The sequence below is a fragment of the Xyrauchen texanus genome, chromosome 24 (assembly GCF_025860055.1).
Source record: "Xyrauchen texanus isolate HMW12.3.18 chromosome 24, RBS_HiC_50CHRs, whole genome shotgun sequence".
Classification (NCBI taxonomy): domain Eukaryota; kingdom Metazoa; phylum Chordata; class Actinopteri; order Cypriniformes; family Catostomidae; genus Xyrauchen; species Xyrauchen texanus.
In genome coordinates this window covers 42,897,713-42,918,569 of record NC_068299.1, presented here as the reverse complement: position 1 = coordinate 42,918,569, position 20,857 = coordinate 42,897,713, and the positions used below count along the sequence as shown (strand labels likewise).

Genomic DNA, 20,857 nt, shown 5'->3' with positions numbered 1-20,857 from the left:
CTTTTATAAGAGAAGCGCTGTCGAAGCGCCCAGGGGAAGAGTCTGCAAAGCGTGCAGAGAGGAGAAAACTATGGTGACAGCAGTCATTGTTACTTCAGTCATGGCTACTACATTATTACTGAATAAAACCATGGTTCCCCGTCTGTCGCTCTCGAGAAGTTGGCAGCCAGTATTTGCATACCCCGCCCCCGGACATACGGGTATAAAGGCGAGGAAATACTATAGTTCATTCAGAACATTTCTTCGGAGCCGATGGTCGTGCATGCTGTTCGCGTGAAAACACACCTGTTCCTATTCCTCTGACGCTCTGCATGCTGTTGGACTGAGGGCGCATTACAGCAGCGATTTCTCCTTCTTGCACGGCAGTGCAGATTGCCCCTGGGCGCTTCGACAGTGCAGAAACCCAAACTCTAGAGAGTTATTTAAAAGAGTGATTTCCTCTAAAAGAGTGATTTTCTCTAAAAGAGCAAAATACACAGCGGCGTTGAACGTCCTTTTTAGGACATGTCTTTATAAAGATGCCCTTCCGCCCCTGTGTAGTTCCTGGATGCGGTAGAGTGCTCTCTGCTTCAGACGGCCACTGGCATTGTCTCGTGTGTCTGGGTAGCGATCACACCGAGGCTGAGTTTGTGGATGGTTCATGCTCTCACTGCGAGGGCATGACCATGACAATGTTGCGGTTGTGGCTCGCTTTTACCCGTCGGGTACCCCCCCTCGGACCACCCGTCCCCCAGAACGCTCGTTGACTCGCCTCACAGCCAGCCTGCTTATCTTCTGGAGCTCAAAGCAGATGAGCTCGCCGCTGCATCAGAGAGCGCGGCGTCTGATGCGGAAAACTCCCTTGGGCTGCCGCCTTCGGGCCAGCACGCCCAAGCTGAGACTGACGCTCAGATGTCCGAAATGCTTTCCCGGGCCTCCGCCAGCGTGTGCTTGGACTGGAACCCTCCGTCCTCCCCACAGCCATCGTGGCTGGATGACTGGTTCCTGGGGTCCGGGTGCCACTCACAGCCGCGCCCCCCCGGTCCCTTTTTTAGGGCTGTTGCGCTCCACTTATGCCCCGGAAACCCTACCACCTGGCAGGGTCGCCCTGTACTCCCTTCCAAGGCCTGTAGGACAACATCCTCGCTGACAGCGAAGGCCTACAGCGCCGCCGGACATGCCGCTTCCGCCCTGCATGCCATGGCCCTCCTGCAAGTCCACCAGGCCAAGGCGCTTAAATAATTGCACGTGGGTAGCCCTGATCCCGACATGCTGCAGGAACTGCGCTCAGCGACTGACCTCGCCCTTAGAGCCACGAAGGTCACAGTGCAGTCACTTGGGCAGGCGATGGCCACCCTCGTGGTCCAGGCACGACACCTGTGGCTGAACTTGGTCGAGATGCGTGAGACCGACAAGGTTCACTTTCTCGGTGCCCCAGTCTCCCAGTTCAGCCTCTTCGGCGACACCATCGAGGACTTTACCCAGCAGTTCTCCACGGTGAAGAAACAGACGGAGACGATCTCTCATATCCTGTCCTTCCGCAAGCCTGCCGCCATGGGCCATGGAGGCCGGTGGAGGTCCGGGAAGAGAATCTTCTTTTGAATTTATTTAATTTGCCGCTCCCCTTAACCGGGAAGCGGTACCCAAATTCTCAATAAAAGAGCTATTTCCTTTGTCTCTGGGTCATCTGGCCCGCAAATGCCGTTCTCACGGCACTCTGCCACCAGATCTCAACAGTACCGGCATGCTGAAAGCGGTCCCAGATCCGCCTTCAGCCCCACGACTGTCCCCCGGCCAGCCGGTTCTGACGAGTCCAGAGGACACCATTACTAGACCTCCTCCTCAGTCACTAACCCACCCCCTGCCGGGTGTGCAGAGCAAGGTAAGTGCTCGCCTCACGATGGCGTACTACCTGCTCCACCTCGTTGCGAAGCCCCGCCGGGTATGTCAAAAATTCTCGTCCCCTTGGTGCCCCTAGCACGGAGATTGGATGCGTGGCTCTCACTTCCCAACCCGTCACGCTGGCTGGCCCAGACCATCCGACTTGGTTATGCAATTCAGTTTGCCAGGCCCCCGCCCCCCTTTGCGGGCATCCGCTTTACCACAGTACACGGCAAACATGCCAAATTCCTGCGTGCGGAGATCGCTACCCTTTTAATCAAAGACATGATAGAGCCTGTCCCTCCAAACAAAATGAAGAAGGGTTTCTACAGCCCTTACTTCATTGTACCCAAGAAAGGCAGCGGCTTACGACCGATCTTGGACCTGTGAGTTTTCAACCGAGCTCTGCTCAAACTCCCGTTCAAAATGCTCACGCACAAGTGTATCTTAACATGCGTCCAGCACCTAGATTGGTTCGCAACGATAGACCTGAAGGACGCGTACTTCCACGTCTCAGTTCTGCCGTGACACCGACCCTTCCTACGGTTCGCGTTCGACTGCCAGGCGTTCCAGTATAAAGTCCTCCCCTTCGGCATGTCTCTGTCCCCTCGCGTGTTCACGAAAATCGCAGAGGCAGCTCTTGACCCGCTCCGAGAAGCAGGCATCCGCATACTCAATTACCTCGACGACTGGCTCATACTGGCCCACTCCCGAGAGTTACTATGCGCTCACAGAGACCAGGTGCTCAAACACCTCAGCCGCTTGGGGCTTCAGGTCAACCGAGAAAAGAGCAAGCTCACCCCGGTTCAGAGCATCTCCTTTCTCAGCATGGAGTTAGACTCAGTCTCAATGTCCGCACGTCTCACCAACCACGTCTCAAATCAAGCCAGGCACAACGGTCCCTCTAAAACTCTTCCAGAGGCTCCTGGGGCATATAGCATCCTCCGCCACAGCCACGCCGCTGGGGTTGATGTATATAAGACTGCTTCAGCACTGGCTTCAGACTCGAGTACGAGCATGGTGCCGCGGCACGCACCGTGTGACAATCACACCCGCCTGCCGCAAAACACTCAAACCCTGGACAGACATCTACTTTCTACGGGCAAGTGTGCCCCTGCAGCAGGAGTCCCGATGCATCCTGGTCACTATGACGCCTCCAGATTGGGTTGCAGACGTGCTGTCACGACAACGCTTACCCAGCAGAGAGTGGAGGCTTCACCCCCAGTCGGTCCAGCTGATTTGGGAATGATTCGGCAGAGCCCAGGTAGACCTGTTTGCCTCCCGAGAGACCTCCCATTGCCCGCTCTGGTACACCCGAACAGAGGCTCCCCTTGGGGCTGACGCACTGGCACACAGCTGGCCCGCGGGGCTACGCAAGTACGCATTCCCCCAGTGAGCCTTCTTGCACAGGTGCTGTGCAAGTTCAGGGAGGACGAGGAACAAGTCATACTAGTGGCCCACCTGGGCCTGGTTCTCGGACCTCGTACTCCTCACGGCAGCCCCTCCCTGGCAAATTCCCCTGAGGAAGGACCTTCTTTCTCAGGGGCAGGGCACGCTCTGGCATCCGCATCCAGACCTCTTGAAACTCCACGTCTGGTCCCTGGACGGGACACGGAAGATCTAGCTGGTCTACCACCTACCGTCGTAGACACGATCAACCAAGCCAGAGCCCCTTCTACCAGGCAGCTCTATGCGCTTGAAGTGGTGCTTGTTCGCAGATTGGTGTTCTTCCCGGGCTGAAGACCCACAGAGGTGCGCAGTTAGGTTAGAGCTATTATTCCTGCAAGAGAGGTTGGAGGGGTGTAAAGGTGTATGTCGCTGTTATCACGACTCACCACAATGCAGTAGATAGCAAGTCCCTTGGTAAGTACAACTTAATCATCAGGTACCTAAGAGGCGCCCAGAGGATAAATCCCTCCCGGCTAAGCCTGTTCCCCTCCTGGGATCTCTCGGTAATCCTCAAGGGCCTCCAGAGACCTCCCTTCGAGCCGCTAGAATCAGATGGACTCAGGGCCCTCTCTCTTAAGACTGCCCTGCTTATCACGCTCGCTTCCATCAAGAGGGTCGGGGACCTGCAAGCGTTCTCTGTCAGCGACACTTGCCTGGAAATCAGTCCGGTAGACACTCAAGTGATCCTAAGACCGCAACCGGGCTACTTGCCCAAGGTTCCTACCACGCCCTTCAGAGACCAGGTAGTGAACCTGCAAGCACTGCTCCAGGAGGAGGCAGACCCAGCCCCTTCGTTGCTGTGTCCGGTACGTGCTTTGCGTACCTATCTGGACCGCAAGCAGAGCTTTAGATGTTCTGAGCAGCTCTTTGTATGCTTTGGGGGACAGCGGAAAGGAAACGCTGTCTCCAAACAGAGGCTTTCCCACTGGGTACCTCCCTGGCAGACATTTGTATGAGATACTACAATCTCAGGGTTGAGTCAGTTTCATCTCGTGTTTTCTCAGGTCCGAGCCAGTAGAACTCGGTAACACGCTGATGGGCTTGAAATTGGACCCCTAGTTTCGCTTCTCCAACACAACGCCGAAGAGAGCGACAGACGGGAAATGTCTAGGTTACGGATGTAAACTCCGTTCCTTGATGGAGGGAAGGAGACATTGTGTCTTACCGGCCACGTCGCTGGGCCGAACCGCTGTAGTGGCCAGACAATTTTCGGATCCTCAGAAAAATCCTGAATGAACTCTAGTATTTCCTCGCCTTTATACCCGTATGTCCAGTGGCGGGGTATGCAAATACTGGCTGCCAACTTCTCATTGGCCTTTTTTCATAGATCAGAGGTATATTCGGTGCTCAAGATAGACCCCTAGTGTCGCTTCTCCGACACCACATCTCGTTCACTCCATCAGGGAACGGAGGTTACATCCGTAACCTAGACGTTCATTTTCATTAGTGTCCTTAACTAACAAAAAAATGCTCTAATTACTAACTCAACATTTAACTTAATACCTGCATTTAACATAATGTGCATTTCATACTCAACTCAACATATATTTTTCAGAAGTTGTACATCACTATAGAATGAATGACCTTGCTGTAAATATGGATGCAAGAAGGGATGTCATAATGCATCATGAGTGTTTTAATCATATGAGGAAATGCCACATCTTCTTCAACAGAGTATGGGCAACATAACTTTGGCAGTGAACACCCCAAGCATTTTAGTTTTTGTTTCATGTCTGTCCGAACTAGCAGTGAGTGCCTGTTTAAAGACGGAAGGGATTGTGTCTGTGTGCAGTTTCGGGCTCATATGCGGCTCTGTGCGCACCACGCACTATATATTCCCAGGTGATGTCAGAGTAAATAAATAATCAAACATCAATGTATTACAAGTATATGGCACTCGTGTCAAGCAATGTCTGCAAACAGTGCCAGTTTTGTGAAAGTTTTTGACCATTGCTGTTTTGATTGACCGCAACAAGAAAAAGTTCCTAAACAGGAGACTCAAATGACGCAAGGGCTTCTATCTTGTGGCTTGTTTTCCCAGCTTGCCATTTTCATCTTCACACAAATTCGTGCAGAACTGTGAATCATCAACTGATTTAACATACTTACAGTTAATAGGACTGTAACAGGACTTCTCCCTGTAGAAAGCTGACTCATGTGAAACACAGGCGAAGTGTGTCCATCCACAGAGCTATACAGCTGCGCATGTCTATTTTGCACTTTATTTTCTTTGTCAAAGTGTGTGATCCAGATGTGTTACTAACCTAGAGATGAACCGTGGAGCAAATACTTACCAAACCGTGGGTGGTGAACCATGTGTTTTTTTTCTTCCAAGAACCGTTACAACCCTAATAGATTGTTTCACATTTATATTATATTATGTGTACATTTATTTTAACAAATAGCATCAAACATATTTACATACATAAAAGCTTATCCTGTATAATACAATTTCATTAAAACAATTTGCGTAATGTTAGCAGACATTTCAGGTGAATAAAGCAACTAAATAATCACAGATTCAAAAATATTAACAGAACTTCAACTAGAAGGTAATAATGTTACTTAACCAATCTGATGTGGTTGTTGCATTTTCATCAGTGGACTCTCATAATGAAATGCATGCTGTTTTTTCTTCAATCATTGGATTGGTTCATAAGAAGAGAACATGAAACATAAGTACTGTTGCTCACATGTCACATGTCTTTTCACTGGACTGTTCTAATTGCAAAATAGACTTCAAAAGATGAAAGTTGAGTTTTTAAGATTTAATTTGATACCAAGTTTGTGAACATTGATGGAGTTTTTTTTTTTATATAAAACAAAGCAAACAAATGCATTCTCTGAACTTTTAAATACTCCTCCTTGGGAATTCATGAGTCTGTCACCACATTTAGATAACATTATGCCAAGATATTGAAGATGCTAAATTGCTAAAAGATTTTGAAATCTAACATAGCGAGGCATTAAATTAATGGCCAAAATGGAAAAATAACAGTGTGATTTAGATCGAATTTGGGATGTATGTTGGGGGCTAATCACATGAATTTGACAATTTTGGGTTACAGACATAGCGCCACCACTGGGCAGCAGGGAGTGTGGCTCTTACAAAAGACTTTAAAAGAGAATTTTATTAATAGAAACCATAAATGTAAGAGTAACATTTAAAAATTGGGAGTTTCATTTAGTTTTGACCCACTTCCTGTTAAGTGCCACCCACACCCAGTTCTATCCAAATGCAGAGACCGATAATTTTGTCAAATGAACAGATACAAATACAGATAGGTAATGGCTTAGCCACACACCCTTACCTCACATTTTCTATCCCCCATCGCGGACCCTAGCGCAACGCTGCCTCAGCTAGCGGCCCTGCTCCATCCTATCTTCTTTGGCCCATCTGCCCATCTCACACAAAGAGAAGCAAGTAAATCCCCCAACCCCCGCGTTTTGTTAGTTTTCGGTTCGTCTTTTGGAGGGATAAGAGTTTTTGTATAAATTTTACATCTCCTTCTAAATTACAAGGCCCCGTAACTAAAGACTTGCTGTCCCATTTCCTGGCTTGAATAGTGGCATATGCTATTTGTGTCCTGGTGTAAATTGTGGCAGATAAAATTTGCACAGCAGTGTAATACAGTGTATACTAAAACTGTATATAAAATAACAACATATTTAGTGCAGTGTAGTATTATGACATAACTTTAATACATCACTGGCAGCATGACAAAATGCTCCTGATTTGTTTCATAAGAGAGATCGACCATTTTCTTCCCCGTGAGTGCATCATGACCCTCACTTTCTGCCGGCCCTTGAGATGCTGCTGGTACCCTACCTAAATGCTTACTCTGATGATAGGATGGGGCTGTGCAGTTGGAGATGTCTCAACTGCTTCAATCTTTTTAAGCAATTGTGTTGACGCTGTCAATATGGAGAAAAGCACATTGATAGATAATGTGGAAATATTGGGGAAATTATGCAAAATTGCAATCTATCACTAATAATGCGGAGATTGGTTGTATTTGCATGTATTCTTCTGATCGCAAGATAAAGAATTCCTCATATTAAACTTTTAAGTCCTGGGTTGCCACTAGCTACTTGGTGAGGCATATTATAAAACTTTCTTTTTCACACTGAGGTAAATATTGGTGTCTGGTCTTTCAGTTTTCAGTTTTAAGGTGCTTGATTGGCATGACAAATATTTGTACCTTCATATTGCCAAATAATTTACAGCTGAACAGCATACAAACAAAACATGCATAACAAAGACAGTGTAAAACAGTGTACATAATATAAGAAAAAAATATTAAATATACTTTTTCTTTGTCTGTCTCTTTGTCTAATGGTTATCATGATGATGTTCTTGAAGGGCCCAGCACAACCTGTCAGGAAGACTTGTGTGCTAATCAGGGGGTGTGTCTTCAGCAGTGGGATGGCTTTTATTGTGACTGCAGTATGACTACATACGGAGGACCTCTGTGTAATGATGGTAAGTGACAGTGTTTGCTTTCTATTATAAAAGTGCTACAGATGTCTGGAGAATATGTAATCCGATTTTTAACAACAGCATTGTAATTCTGGGGTGAGGTGACTCAATCCAATTTGTTGATCATTTTTTTAATGATATGGTGAAATGTATAGGCTGGTGGGTTGTAGTGAATAATTTTCTGTGAAACTAAGTTATGTATTCATGTACAGGTACACTACTGTATTTAGCACTGTGCAATGCTATACCTGCTAATGAATTATGGAGAAGGAAAGATTGTGAAGATGGAGATTATGAAGGACTGCAGTATGTGTGGCAGCAAAGGCCAGTTTACCTCTTTAGTCAGTGAAATACAGGCAGACAGTAACATGTAACTCACACTCACTTTATTTTCTTGATTGACCAATTCATTTCCACATACTGTAGTCATCCCACAGTCTAAATACTCATAGCCATAATCATAATGCCTGTATGAGACTTGCAGGTTTTAAACTGCTCTCATATAACCGTAATATACTTTGCACTCGGTGAGGTTTGAAATGGAAAATTGAGAAATGTTTTGACCAAATTCTGTTTAATTTTTTTTCATTTATTTATTAATGCTAAATAGATTCTGAAAGAAGAAGTGAAACAAAAGAACCAAGCACACATATGCACACTATTTGTATTGCCAATAGCAGTTTCTGAAGTATATTTTTGTTAGGAAACTATAGAATTTAAAGCCCAAAAGCCCACAGATCTTCTTGTGTATTTTACATGCCAAGAACTTTCCAAAATTTGGTTTGGTTGGCTTCTACAAAGAACTAAAAATAATAAAAAAATAAAATAAAATAAATGTTGGCATGACTAGTGCAACATAATATTGTTTGTATTATTTCAATTAGGTTTAAAATATGATTAATATTTGAAAAACATATTGTGGCAGTGCAGAAAATCTGTGCCACTATCAGCGGTTACGTTTTACATTCACTTTCCATTACCGTGAATGGGTGGAGTAATTCAATTAATGGCACAGGGAAAAAATGTATAAGGAAGTGTGACGCACCTGGAAGGGGGGCATCGGTTGGACTGAATGCAAGGTTTGCCATTCGAGAGAGGGGAGGTGTTTATGGAAAGACGGCAGCTTGTCAAGCGGATGATTCCTGTGTGTGTGATGTCTGGTGCAGCGCGAGGTTCGATTCAAGCGTTGCACTTCCAGCTCGGCTGATTCTCTAGGAGAGCTGTCCCGAAGACAAGTCAAGGCTGCGTATCCACACATCTAGATGTCTGACGACGACCATCTACACTCTCTTTAACTGCCATCCTGACAGCAAATTGGTCAGTACCTCTACGCCGCCATTACACTCACACCTACACACTTCACTTCCACTTTCGCACATTCCGTGCGCTTAGGTGTTTCGTGGATATTGCTGCTCCTTAAGATTGTTGTTGGAAGAAGTTTTTCTTTTCTATTACTATTTTTTGCCAACGAAGTGTTTATCCAATGTTTGATTTTGTTTCTCTTTTCCCTTTTCTTTTATTTATTTTTTTGTGAGCAAATTTATGAATGAAAGTGGACAGGAATCTGCAAGCTTGGATTTATGTGACGCGTTTTCTGCCTGGATTGTAACCCAGTTCTTGTTACTATTGTTTTGGACTTTATGAAATAAATTCCCCCCTGTGTACTGAAAAATTATGAGACTATTATTGTGTAACAGGTGGTTCTTTCTTTTTGCTATCCTGGGTTAATCCAATTTTTGTCGGGAATAATCCTGTCTGGCACCCGAAGAACTCTAAAATAATTTATTTATATTGGGGCGGCCACCACCGTTACAATATGTCTATCAAATCAAAGTGGTGTAATCAACATGTAAGAAGCCATTTTGTTGTCATGTGACCAAAAGAAACCCTTTAGACCCTCAAGACTGGTTGTGAAGCTTAATAAATATTTTTGTCATATCATTAAATATCAGATATACTGTATATTTTATTTTTAAAAAGAATATTGGTTCAAGTCACATGGAGTAACCCTAAGAGAAGTTCTTGATGTACTTGGCTCAAAAAATTATTGATATATGTAAAAAATAAAAAAATAAAAAATAATAATGTTGAAAAATATGTGTGTGGCAGGGCGGAGGGCGGGGCCGGGTCGTGATCATACACACCCGGTCCCGTATTAGGCCAATCAAACCTAGCGTTATGGAAAAATTGGAAGATATGGAGAATAGTTATTGGTGGAATAATGTCCGAATTGTTGGAATCCTTGAGCGAGCAGAGGGTCAGAATATGCTGGAATTTCTGGACGGTCTCCTTCTGAGTCTGCTCTACATAACCAGCCATAAGCTGTAAATCAAGCGAGTTCCGGCTCGGCGATACGATGAGGGAGACAGGCAGCAATCAATTCAGGACAAATTTCTGAGATCATCTGATACAAATCTTGTGTTACGTGAGGTGAGGAGTAAAGGAAGGCTTTCTTGGAAGAACCATAACATTTTCTCGTTCCAAGACTTTGCAAATTCAACAAAAGAGAAATGTAATCGATTCAAGGAATGCAAGAAACTCTTGTTCAGCGGAAGTTAGCTTTTGCACTGATGTTCCCGGACAAATTGAGAATAGATGCTAAGGATGGCTGCAAAGAATTTATATATCCCCATCAAGCATTGTCCTTCATAAAGTCAGTGGAGTGAGTTAGTCATTGTGTGATACTCTCAAAACCTTTTGCGCTGGTTCTGCCTGGTGGCTGGAGTTTGTGTTGTGTAGTAACACTCCTTCGGGACAGTGTTATGGATGAATCTGCACGCTGTTTGTGCTTATGCCTCCTATTGGTTGGAATTTGTTTTGTGGAGTATTTATTGAAAGACATTGGAGTGATTAGGTCATTTGTTGCACTTATGTAACAGTCGTATGGGCTGGCTCACTGAACATTCATTTGACTGCCTGAGGAAACTGAATGAGTGCTTGTTCCACTAGTGGCTGAAGCTTATTTTGAGGATGAACACGCATTTGGGACAGTTATGTGGATGAATCTACATGTTCTTTGATAATCCTGCCCATTGGCTGGAGTATGTTTTATATATTTTCTTCTGTTATGTAATTTTTTATCACAAAATTTGTATAGAAACACCAGACTTGAGCAATCTGATGGCAAATATGTCACAGGGGCTCTCGAAGGCATACGTGGACTGTTTCATTTAGAGGAACGGACACTGGTTGGCAGTGTCGTGCACGGGGTTAAAGCGCACATTTTTCTTTTTTCTGTTTGTTTTGGTTCAGGGGGAAGATTAGGGTTTGGTTGTTGCACTTTTGTTGGAATGTGGTCTATTTTTTCTAATATGTCAAATGTTAATATGAGTGGATTGTCTCTCTCCACGTGGAATGTGAATGGGTTGGGGTACCCCATAAAAAGAAGGAAGGTTATTTCTTTTTTTAAATATGATAGTGTTTCTTCAAGAAACGCATCTTTACACACAGGAAGCTGAAAAATTTGGGAAGATATGGGTGGGCATGTTTTCTTTAGTGCTGGCACAAGTAAGAGGAGGGGAGTCATTACATTGTATAAGTAAACATCTACAATTAAAATGTCTCAAACAGAGTAATGATAAATTAGGAAGAGTCATTGTTGTTTTAGCAGAAATTCAAAGGCAAAGGTTAATTTTGGCTAATATTTACGCACCTAACGCTGATTTAATCTATAGATGTACTCAATCATTGATCATAGTGAAGCAAAAGTGTGCAAGCCCCCTAACATTGACGCTTCACAGGATGTGTAACAATCTTGGTCTTCTATATATTTGGAGACTTTTGAACCCATCTGGTTGGGATTTTACATTCTTTTCATCAGTCCATAAGATTTATTCTAGAATATTTTTTTTTATATCTAAGTCCCTCATTTCATCTGTTGTTGATTGCTCAATTGCAAACATCTTAGTCTCAGATCACACCCTGGTGAGTTTAGAGATGTTGCCACATACGGAGAAAAAGTAATCATATAGTTGGCACTTTAATGTATCTGTGGCAGGGTTGAGGGCGGGGTCATGATCGTACACACCCGGTCCCGTATTACGCTAATCAAGCCTCCCTAGAGGGATAAAGGTCGACTGCGGGAGAGAGAGATAGTTTACGGACATGTCCGTCATGTGTGTGTTTATGTTGTCTTTTAAGTTTATCATTAAAATATTATTTATGTTGAAAAGCCGGTTCTCGCCACCTCCTTTCCATTGATCACTTTACAGGGGGTTACTACACTCTGTGACCTATATGACAATTGAGTGAAGAGATCTTTTGAAAATTTGGTTCAACATTTTGGGATTCCCAGATTTCAGTTCTATAGGTTTTTACAGCTGTGCCACCTGCTCTGTATTGTTTTTGGGAGTAGCAGACATGCCCCTAAAGCGGCAGATATTCTGAGAGATTACTGCTTTTGGAAAATGTCATGAGGCATCATTGTATTACTCCCTGCTAATTCAGAGTCTGGGGGTCGGAGCTTTAACTTCTATCAAGAGTTATGGGAGAAAGATTTAAACTTGGTATTGGAGGAGGGAGTGTGTGCTAGGATTCTAAAAAAAGTCAAGTCTGCATCTAGAGATGCAAGGGTTCGCCTTATGCAATTAAAGATTTTACATAGATTCTATTGGATTGTATAGGCTTGGTCTTAAAGACACACCAACCTGCTGGCGATGCCAATCAGAAGATAGAGACACAACCCATGTTTTTTGGTGGTGTGTTAAGATCTAAGTTTTGGTTGAAGGTTCAGAGTTTTATATGTGATGTTTTGGGCACTCAAATTTCATTTTGCCCCAGACTCTGTATTTTGGGTGATGGGGCAGTCATAAAAATCCACAGGGAAAGAGGGGAGGGTGGGGTGTACGTCATGCCAGGCACTCCTTGGCCTGAGAGAATGAGGGAGGAATGTGGCAGGGCGGAGGACGGTCAGGCTAATCAAGCCTCTGAGAGGGATGAGGACCAACTGGAGACTGCAGATTGTCAAGCCGGTTCTTGCCTTCTCCTTTCCATTATCCCTTTACAGGGGACTTTTGGTGAGTGGCTGTAGAGAGAGAAGTTTAGTTTTAGTTATATATGAATATTATATTCTCTTTTTTTCATTGTGTGTGTGTGTGTGTGTGTGTGTGTGTGTGTGTGTGTGTGTGAGCATGTATTTATCACTTTGTGGGGACCAAATGTCCCCATAAGGATAGTAAAACCCGAAATTTTTGACCTTGTGGGGACATTTTGTCGGTCCCCATGAGGAAAACAGCTTATAAATCATACTAAATTATGTTTTTTGAAAATGTAAAAATGCAGAAAGTTTTCTGTGAGGGTTAGGTTTAGGGGTAGGGTTAGGTTTAGGGGATAGAATATAAAGTTTGTACAGTATAAAAACCATTATGTCTATGGAAAGTCCCCATAAAACATGGAAACACAACGTGTGTGTGTGTGTGTGTGTGTGTGTGTGTGTGTGTGTGTGTGTGTGTGTGTGTGTATTCTTGAGTATTCGTGAGTATTCTTATGTGGCCACATTGTTATATGTCTACAAATCAATAAAAAATGTTAATTGAAAACAAATGTGAAGCTGACGTCTCAATGGGCAACTCCAAACAACTCTATTTTGGCTGAGGGTGTCACACCTACTGAGTGTTTTGCTGACATGATAGCTTATCTTTGTACCTCTTCCTAGATGCAGGGGGACAAACTAGGGATGCAATACTACTTTTTCTCTCCTGATTCGATTCCGATAACTGAACTCTGCCGATACCGATAGGGTTTTTTTCATAATCACTTTAGAATGTCTACTCCTCACTGTGTGGAACTAATTGAATAAAAACACAAATCTCTAACTACACATTATATGAGGAATAATAATGACCATTGAATTATTGAAAAATAATGCACACCCCAAGGTGGTAATGCGGTCACAATGAGCATACATTTTCAACAATTGAATGTGCCACAGTCAATTATTCCGCTTAAACCATGGTTACTACACCTTCAGATATCGTTTTGTGTTTTATCTCAAAATGTTCTGGTTTTATCCCTAAAACGCTCTTGTGAGTGGAACTACTTTCATCTGCCATGGATTCAGAGTCTTGCTCTGACACAGCCCGAGCCTTCGTTGCTAGTTGTAACGATTACCCTGTCTTGTCCCTCTGTTGCCCTTTGTTTGTGATTTTGTCACTTTTGGTATTTCTTAGTTTTCACTTTAGTCCCTTATTTAACTCCACAGTCCTCTGTTAGCGTTCGTGTTCACTGTTCATTGTTTACACCTGCCCTTGTTAATTTGCCTTTGGTTTCTGTTAATCACCTCGTTATCTTGTTTGAGTTCTGTTCTTTCATTGGCCCCTTTTCCCATGTTTTGTGTATTTATACCCCGTGTCTTTGTTCAGTCTTTGTCGATCGTTGTTTGATGTTTGCCTGATGTTTGCGTCTCTCCCTTGTTCCCTGTTTGTCTCTACCGTGGTTACCTTATCTAGTTTATGTTTCTTTTCCCCATCGTGGGTTGTTCTTTTGTTCATTTAGTGTTTGTTACCAAATAAACTCAAACTGCGCTTGGATCCGCATCTCTTCGTCAGCCTCATTATTCAGACGTAACAGAACGATCGACCACTATGGATCCAGCAGTTATACGGGCCAACTGCCGGTTGCTCAACCTCAAACAAGAGGGCCACCCTGTTGAAGACCACATCAGCGACTTCCTCGCGCTGGCGAAGTTCACAGACTTCCCGGACTCAGCCCTGGTGGTCTTCTTCAGGGACACTTTACACGGTTCGCTCAGGGAGCGTTTGCCGCCGGCAACGCTTGGTTGGACTCTCCACGACTTCCTGGAGGCGACCTTACTGGCCTGCGGCTCACCCTACACCGTGGTCTTCGCCGAGGAGGATTCCACCTCTCCTCCCACTGTGGTGACTCCCCAATCGTCCTTGGCGCTTCCTGTCGCACCAGCCCCACCTGTCAGCGAGCCCGTCCCCACGCCCGTCGCCTTCCATGAGCCAGCGCGGCCCACTGCGTCTGCCCGGAGGAGGGAGAGAAGACGGGCTTCCGCCTCCCGGCCCGCGCCAGCCCCGGTCTGCGAGCCAGAGCCCACGCATGTCACGGTGAGCGAGCTAAAGCCCACGCATGTCACCGTGAGCGAGCCTGAGCCCTCGACCGTCCCCGAGCCAGTGCCTGTAGCCTCAAACGTCAATGAGCCAGTGCCGTTAGCCTCAAACGTCAATGAGCCAGCGCCTGTAGCCTCGACCGTCCCTGAGCCAGCGCCTGTAGCCTCGACCGTCCCTGAGCCAGCGCCTGTAGCCTCGACCGTCCCTGAGCCAGCGCCAGTAGCCATGACCGTCCTTGAGCCAGTGCCAGTAGCCATGACCGTCCTTGAGCCAGTGCCAGTAGCCATGACCGTCCAAGAGCCAGTGCCAGAAGCCATGACCGTCCAAGAGCCAGTGCCAGTAGCCATGACCGTCCAAGAGCCCACGCCAGTGGTCGTGCCCATCCTAGAGCCAGCACCTCTCGAGCCTTCTAGGGCTCCTCCTCCTGAGCTTTCCAGAGCTCAGCCATCCGAGTTTCCCGAGCTTTCCAGAGCTCAGCCATCCGAGTTTCCCGAGCATTCCAGAGCTCAGCCATCCGGTTTCCCGAGCTTTCCAGAGCTCAGCCATCCGAGTTTCCCGAGCTTTCCAGAGCTCAGCCATCCGAGTTTCCCGAGCTTTCCAGAGCTCAGCCTTCCGAGTTTCCCGAGCTTTCCAGAGCTCCGCCTTCCGAGTTTCCCGAGCTTTCCAGAGCTCCGCCTCCCGAGCTTTCCAGAGCTCCGCCTCTCAAGCCTCTCGAGCCTTCCAGGGCTCCGCCTCTCAAGCCTCTCGAGCCTAACAGGGGTCCGCCCCTCAAGCCTCTCGAGCCTCCTAGGGCTCCGCCTCTCAAGTCTCTCGAGTCTTCCAGGGCTCAGCCTCCCGAGCTTTCCAGGGCTCAGCCTCCCGAGCTTTCCAGAGCTCAGCCTCCCGAGCTTTCCAGAGCTCCGCCTCTCGAGCCTTCCAGAGCTCCGCCTCTCAAGCCTCTTGAGCCTTCCAGGGCTCCGCCTCTCAAGCCTCTCGAGCCTACCAGGGGTCCGCCCCTCAAGCCTCTCGAGCCTCCTAGGGCTCCGCCTCTCAAGTCTCTCGAGTCTTCCAGGGCTCCGTCTCTCAAGCCTCCTGAGCTTCCCAGAGCTCCGCCCTCCGAGCTTCCCAGAGCCCCGCCTCTCAAGCCTCTCGAGCCTTCCAGGGCTCCGCCTCTCAACCCTCTTGAGCCTACCAGGGCTCCGCCCCTCAAGTCTCTCGAGTCTTCCAGGACTCCGTCTCTCAAGCCTCCCAAGCTTTCCAGAACTCCGCCTCTCGAGCCTGCCAGGGCTCCGCCCCTCAAGCCTCTCGAGCCTGCCAGGGCTCCGCCTCTCGAGCCTCCCAGGGCTCCGCCCCTCGAACCTCTCGAGCCTTCCAGGGCTCCGCCCCCCGAGTCTCCTACGGCTCCGCCCCCAGAGCCTCTTGAGCCTCCTACGGCTCCACCCCCAGAGCCTCTCGAGCCTCCTGCAGCTCCGCCTACGGGGCCTCCTACGGCTCCGCCTCCAGAGCCTCCGATTGCTCCGCCTCTCGATCCACTCAAGCCTTTGACGGCTCCGCCCCCAGAGCCTCTTGAGCCTCCTACGGCTCCGCCTCTCGAGCCACTCAAGCCTTTGACGGCTCCGCCCCCAGAGCCTCTTGAGCCTCCTACGGCTCTGCCTCTCGAGCCACTCAAGCCTTCGACGGCTCCGCCCTCAGAGCCTCCCGAGCCTCCTATGGCTCCGCCTCCCGAGACTCCTCCGGCTTCCCCTCTCGAGCCACTCAAGCCTTTGATGGCACCGCCTCCCGAGCCTCCTACGGCTCCGCCGCTCGAGCCACTCAAGCCTTCGACGGCTCCGCCCTCAGAGCCTCCTATGGCTCTGCCTCCCGAGCCTCCTCCGGCACCGCCTCTCAAGCCACTCAAGCCTTTGGCGGCTCCACCCTCAGAGCCTCCTACGTCTCTACCCCCAGAGACTCCAGAGTCTTCCTGGTCTCTGCTCCTAGAACCTCCCACGGAGCCGCCTACCTCGGCTCCGCCTCCTGAGCCTCTCTCAGCTCCACCTCCCGAGCCTCCCGAGCCTCTCCCGGCTCCGCCTCTGAAGCCCCCATTGGCTCCGTCTTCAGAGCCTTCATCGCCCTCGCCTCCTTCGGCTCCGCCTCCTGAACCGCCTTCAATTCCTCCTCCGGAGCCTCCCGAGCCTCTCCCGGCTCCGCCTCCGAAGCCTCCATTGGCTCCGTCTTCAGAGCCTTCTTCACCCTCGCCACTTTCGGCTCCGCCTCCCTTGGCTCCGCCCAACTCTGTTCCGCCTCCTGACCTGCCCAAGGCCTTACCACCTGAGTCTGCCATGGCCCTGCCTAAGCCTCCTTTGGCGCCGCCTCCTAAGTCTTCTATGGCTCCGCCTCCGAAGTCCTCCTTGGCTCCGCCTCACACGGCTCTGCCAGCCTCAGTCCCGTGGCCTCTTCCCAGGCCCCCCGACCCAGTCCCTGTCCGGTGGTCTCCACCCAGGCCTCCTGACCCTGTTCCCGTCCTGAGGCCTTCCCCCAGGCCTCCTGACCCAGTCCCTGTCCATTGGCCTCCTCCCTGGTCCCCAAACCTGTCCTTGCCCTGTGGCCAGCTCCCAGACCACTGAAACCTGTCCCCGCCCGGTCGACACCACCCCGGCCTCCCAAACCTGTCCCTTTGTGCCCCCATGGACTGCCTGGTTGTCCCTTGTGCCCCGTGGACTGTCTCATCTCCCTTTGTGCCCCCGTGGACTGTCGCATCTCCCTTTAGCCCTCGTGGACTGTCTCATTTCCCCTCGTGGCCCCCGGACTTCCTGCCTGCCCTCTGTGCCCCTCGGACTGCCTCCTTGTTCTTGTGCCCCCCCTGGTCTGCCTGTCTGCCCCCGGATTTCCTGCCTGCCCAGTGTTCCCCCCTGGTCTGCCTGTCTACCTATGTGCCCACTTGTACTGTGTGTTTGCCCCTGGTGCCCTCATGTTGTTCTTATGGACTTTTGTCTTTTGTTGTGTGTTTTTTAGGATCGTCTGGAATCCGATCTTTAAAGGGGGGGCTATGTAACGATTACCCTGTCTTGTCCCTCTGTTGCCCTTTGTTTGTGATTTTGTCACTTTTGGTATTTCTTAGTTTTCACTTTAGTCCCTTATTTAACTCCACAGTCCTCTGTTAGCGTTCGTGTTCACTGTTCATTGTTTACACCTGCCCTTGTTAATTTGCCTTTGGTTTCTGTTAATCACCTCGTTATCTTGTTTGAGTTCTGTTCTTTCATTGGCCCCTTTTCCCATGTTTTGTGTATTTATACCCCGTGTCTTTGTTCAGTCTTTGTCGATCGTTGTTTGATGTTTGCCTGATGTTTGCGTCTCTCCCTTGTTCCCTGTTTGTCTCTACCGTGGTTACCTTATCTAGTTTATGTTTCTTTTCCCCATCGTGGGTTGTTCTTTTGTTCATTTAGTGTTTGTTACCAAATAAACTCAAACTGCGTTTGGATCCGCATCTCTTCGTCAGCCTCATTATTCAGACGTAACACTAGTATGGAAACGTCACTTTAGAACTAGCAATGGAGGATGCACTGCTTTTCAGCATTGGAGTAACAAGGTAGTATTTGTGTGTGCTTGTGCATTTGGTTGTGTTTGCAAGTTCCAGTGCTGTTCTCGATGCATGTTATGAGAAGCAAAACGGGGCATTTCAGACAGAAGGCCAGAGGTTGTGTTGTAAACATTTGCAATGACAACGCTTCAATTATGTTTCTTTACCAAATGATTACAACCCCTCATCTTGAAACCTAAAATTTTGTCACGATTCAATACGATTCTATTATTTTAGAACAATTAATATTTATTTCAAAACATGCCGAAAATGTTTTTACTGAACATTCTTGATATACACAGCACACATTAGACTTGAGCACTAGAGTCTTAGATGTGTTTAGGACCAAGGAGGTTTGGTTTTACTTATGACTACATGTATAAACAAAAACATTATTCTATCTTACATGCATTATAGATTTTATATGAATAAAAGAGAACATAATGACTTGATGCAAACACACATACACAAACAGAAATGTAAACACTTGAATAAGCCTAATGTAACATTGAACATGCCTTTGTAACGTTAAAATTTACAGTACTAATAATTACGAACGAAATGCCACATGAAGACAGATAAGGCCTGTTTAAATCAAGAAGGGTCATAGAAATATAAAACTATCTATTAGTAGCGTGCAAAGGCAGTTTTACAGGGTATGTTGTACCTGCATGTTCCCTATTTATTTTCAAGAGGAGTGGTGGCAGGTAAGTGATGGCTCTGCTTGTCAAGCACTGTGACGAGAATATTTTATCTTTTTGCCGCTGTCACATGTCATTGACCGATCACAGGTAAAGTAATCTAGTGCCATGCAGCTTTTAACTGGTAAGTTTCCTTCAGAACAGTTTGAGATCGTTCCCTATTCCCTAAATAATGCACTATGTGGCATTCACGATAAAGAGAGTAGAGAAAAAAAGAGAGTGATTTTGCTAATTTACATTTATTTAGGCTGTGTTCTATTTGTGGATAAACAATTTTATGAAGAAATAACACATTTTATGGAGATAAAAAGCAATATAAAAATAATATTGTAATCAGTGAAAGCAACAACATTTAACTTAATTTGCTCAAATGGACACAACCAGTTATGAACAACGACAATGAAAGCAGAACATGGCAGCATCCACCATCCATTTAACAATATGTAGGGTCATAGGGAGTAAACTAGGCAGCATGAACTTTAGTTTAAAGTGCACTTTTTTTCCTTCACTCCCATATGTAATCTGAGAAGGTATGTACATCACAATGGGTATTAATTTAGTAATGATAATCGAATCCTAAATTCAGTAATAAAATGGTAATCAACTGTATATTACTAAATTATGATAAAAAAAACTTTACCTCAGGGAAAATAAAATGGCAAAAGAATGTGGATATTTAATGGATATTTCACCCTAAAATGAATATTCTCTTATTATTTACTCGCCCTCATGATATCCCAGGTGTGTAAGACTTTCTTTCAAGTCAAGTCAAGTGGTTTTTATTGTCGTTTCAACCATATACAGTTAGTACAGTACACAACAAAACGAGACACCGTTCCTCCAGGACCATGGTGCTACATAAAAACAACAAAGGACCAACGTAGGACCACATGAGACTACACAACGAAATAAAATACCTATATAAAGTGCACGTGCAAACATGTGCAAAACGTACAGGACAGTACAACAAATTACTGACAATGAACAGGACAATAGACAGTGCAGCGCCGACCAGTACTCAGTAGTGCAAAAAGATGACAGTTTCTAAAAATGTAAACATAACATACTATGAGATAATGTTCTATGCACATAGCAGTTATTGAGGTAGCAGACAGTTATAAAGTGACAGTAATTAAAGTGCAACTCAGGACACATGTGTGTCAAACCAGTCTCTGAGTATTGCGGTCCGAAACGGTGCAAGTCCCAAACCAGGCAGTGATGCAGCTGCTCATGATGCTCTCAATAGTCCCTCTATAGAATGTAGTGAGGATGGGGGTTGGGAGATGTGCTTTCCTCAGCCTTCGAAGAAAGTAGAGACGCTGCTGGGCTTTCTTGGTGATAGAGCTGGTGTTGAGGGACCAGGTGAGGTTCTCCGCCAGGTGAACACCAAGGAATTTGGTGCTCTTGACTAGCCGTCGATGTTCAGCGGAGTGTGTTCACCTTGTGCTCTCCTAAAGTCAACAACCATCTCTTTTGTTTTGTCGACATTCAGGGACAGGTTGTTGGCTCTACACCAGTTCGTCAGCCGCTGCACCTCCTCTATGTATGCTGACTCGTTGTTCTTGCTGATGAGACCCACCACGGTCGTGTCATCGGCGAACTTGATGATGTGATTCGAGCTGTGGATTGCTGCACAGTCGTGAGTCAGCAGAGTGAACAGCAGTGGACTGAGCACACAGCCCTGGGGGGCCCCAGTGCTCAGTGTGGTGGTGGTGGAGATGCTGTTCCCGATCCGGACTGACTGAGGTCTCCCAGTCAGGAA

The 20,857-nt window shown here is 46.8% G+C and overlaps 1 protein-coding gene across 1 annotated transcript in view; it reads left to right on the top strand.

The window, feature by feature from the left end:
* Window positions 1-20,857, top strand: part of LOC127617781 (uncharacterized) — a gene marked incomplete at its 5' end in the record, with an annotated part of 288,177 nt that overhangs the window by 181,033 nt on the left and 86,287 nt on the right. The window contains 2 exon segments of the mRNA XM_052089853.1: window positions 5,790-5,801; window positions 7,673-7,792. Coding sequence (XP_051945813.1) covers window positions 5,790-5,801; window positions 7,673-7,792 — 132 coding nt within the window.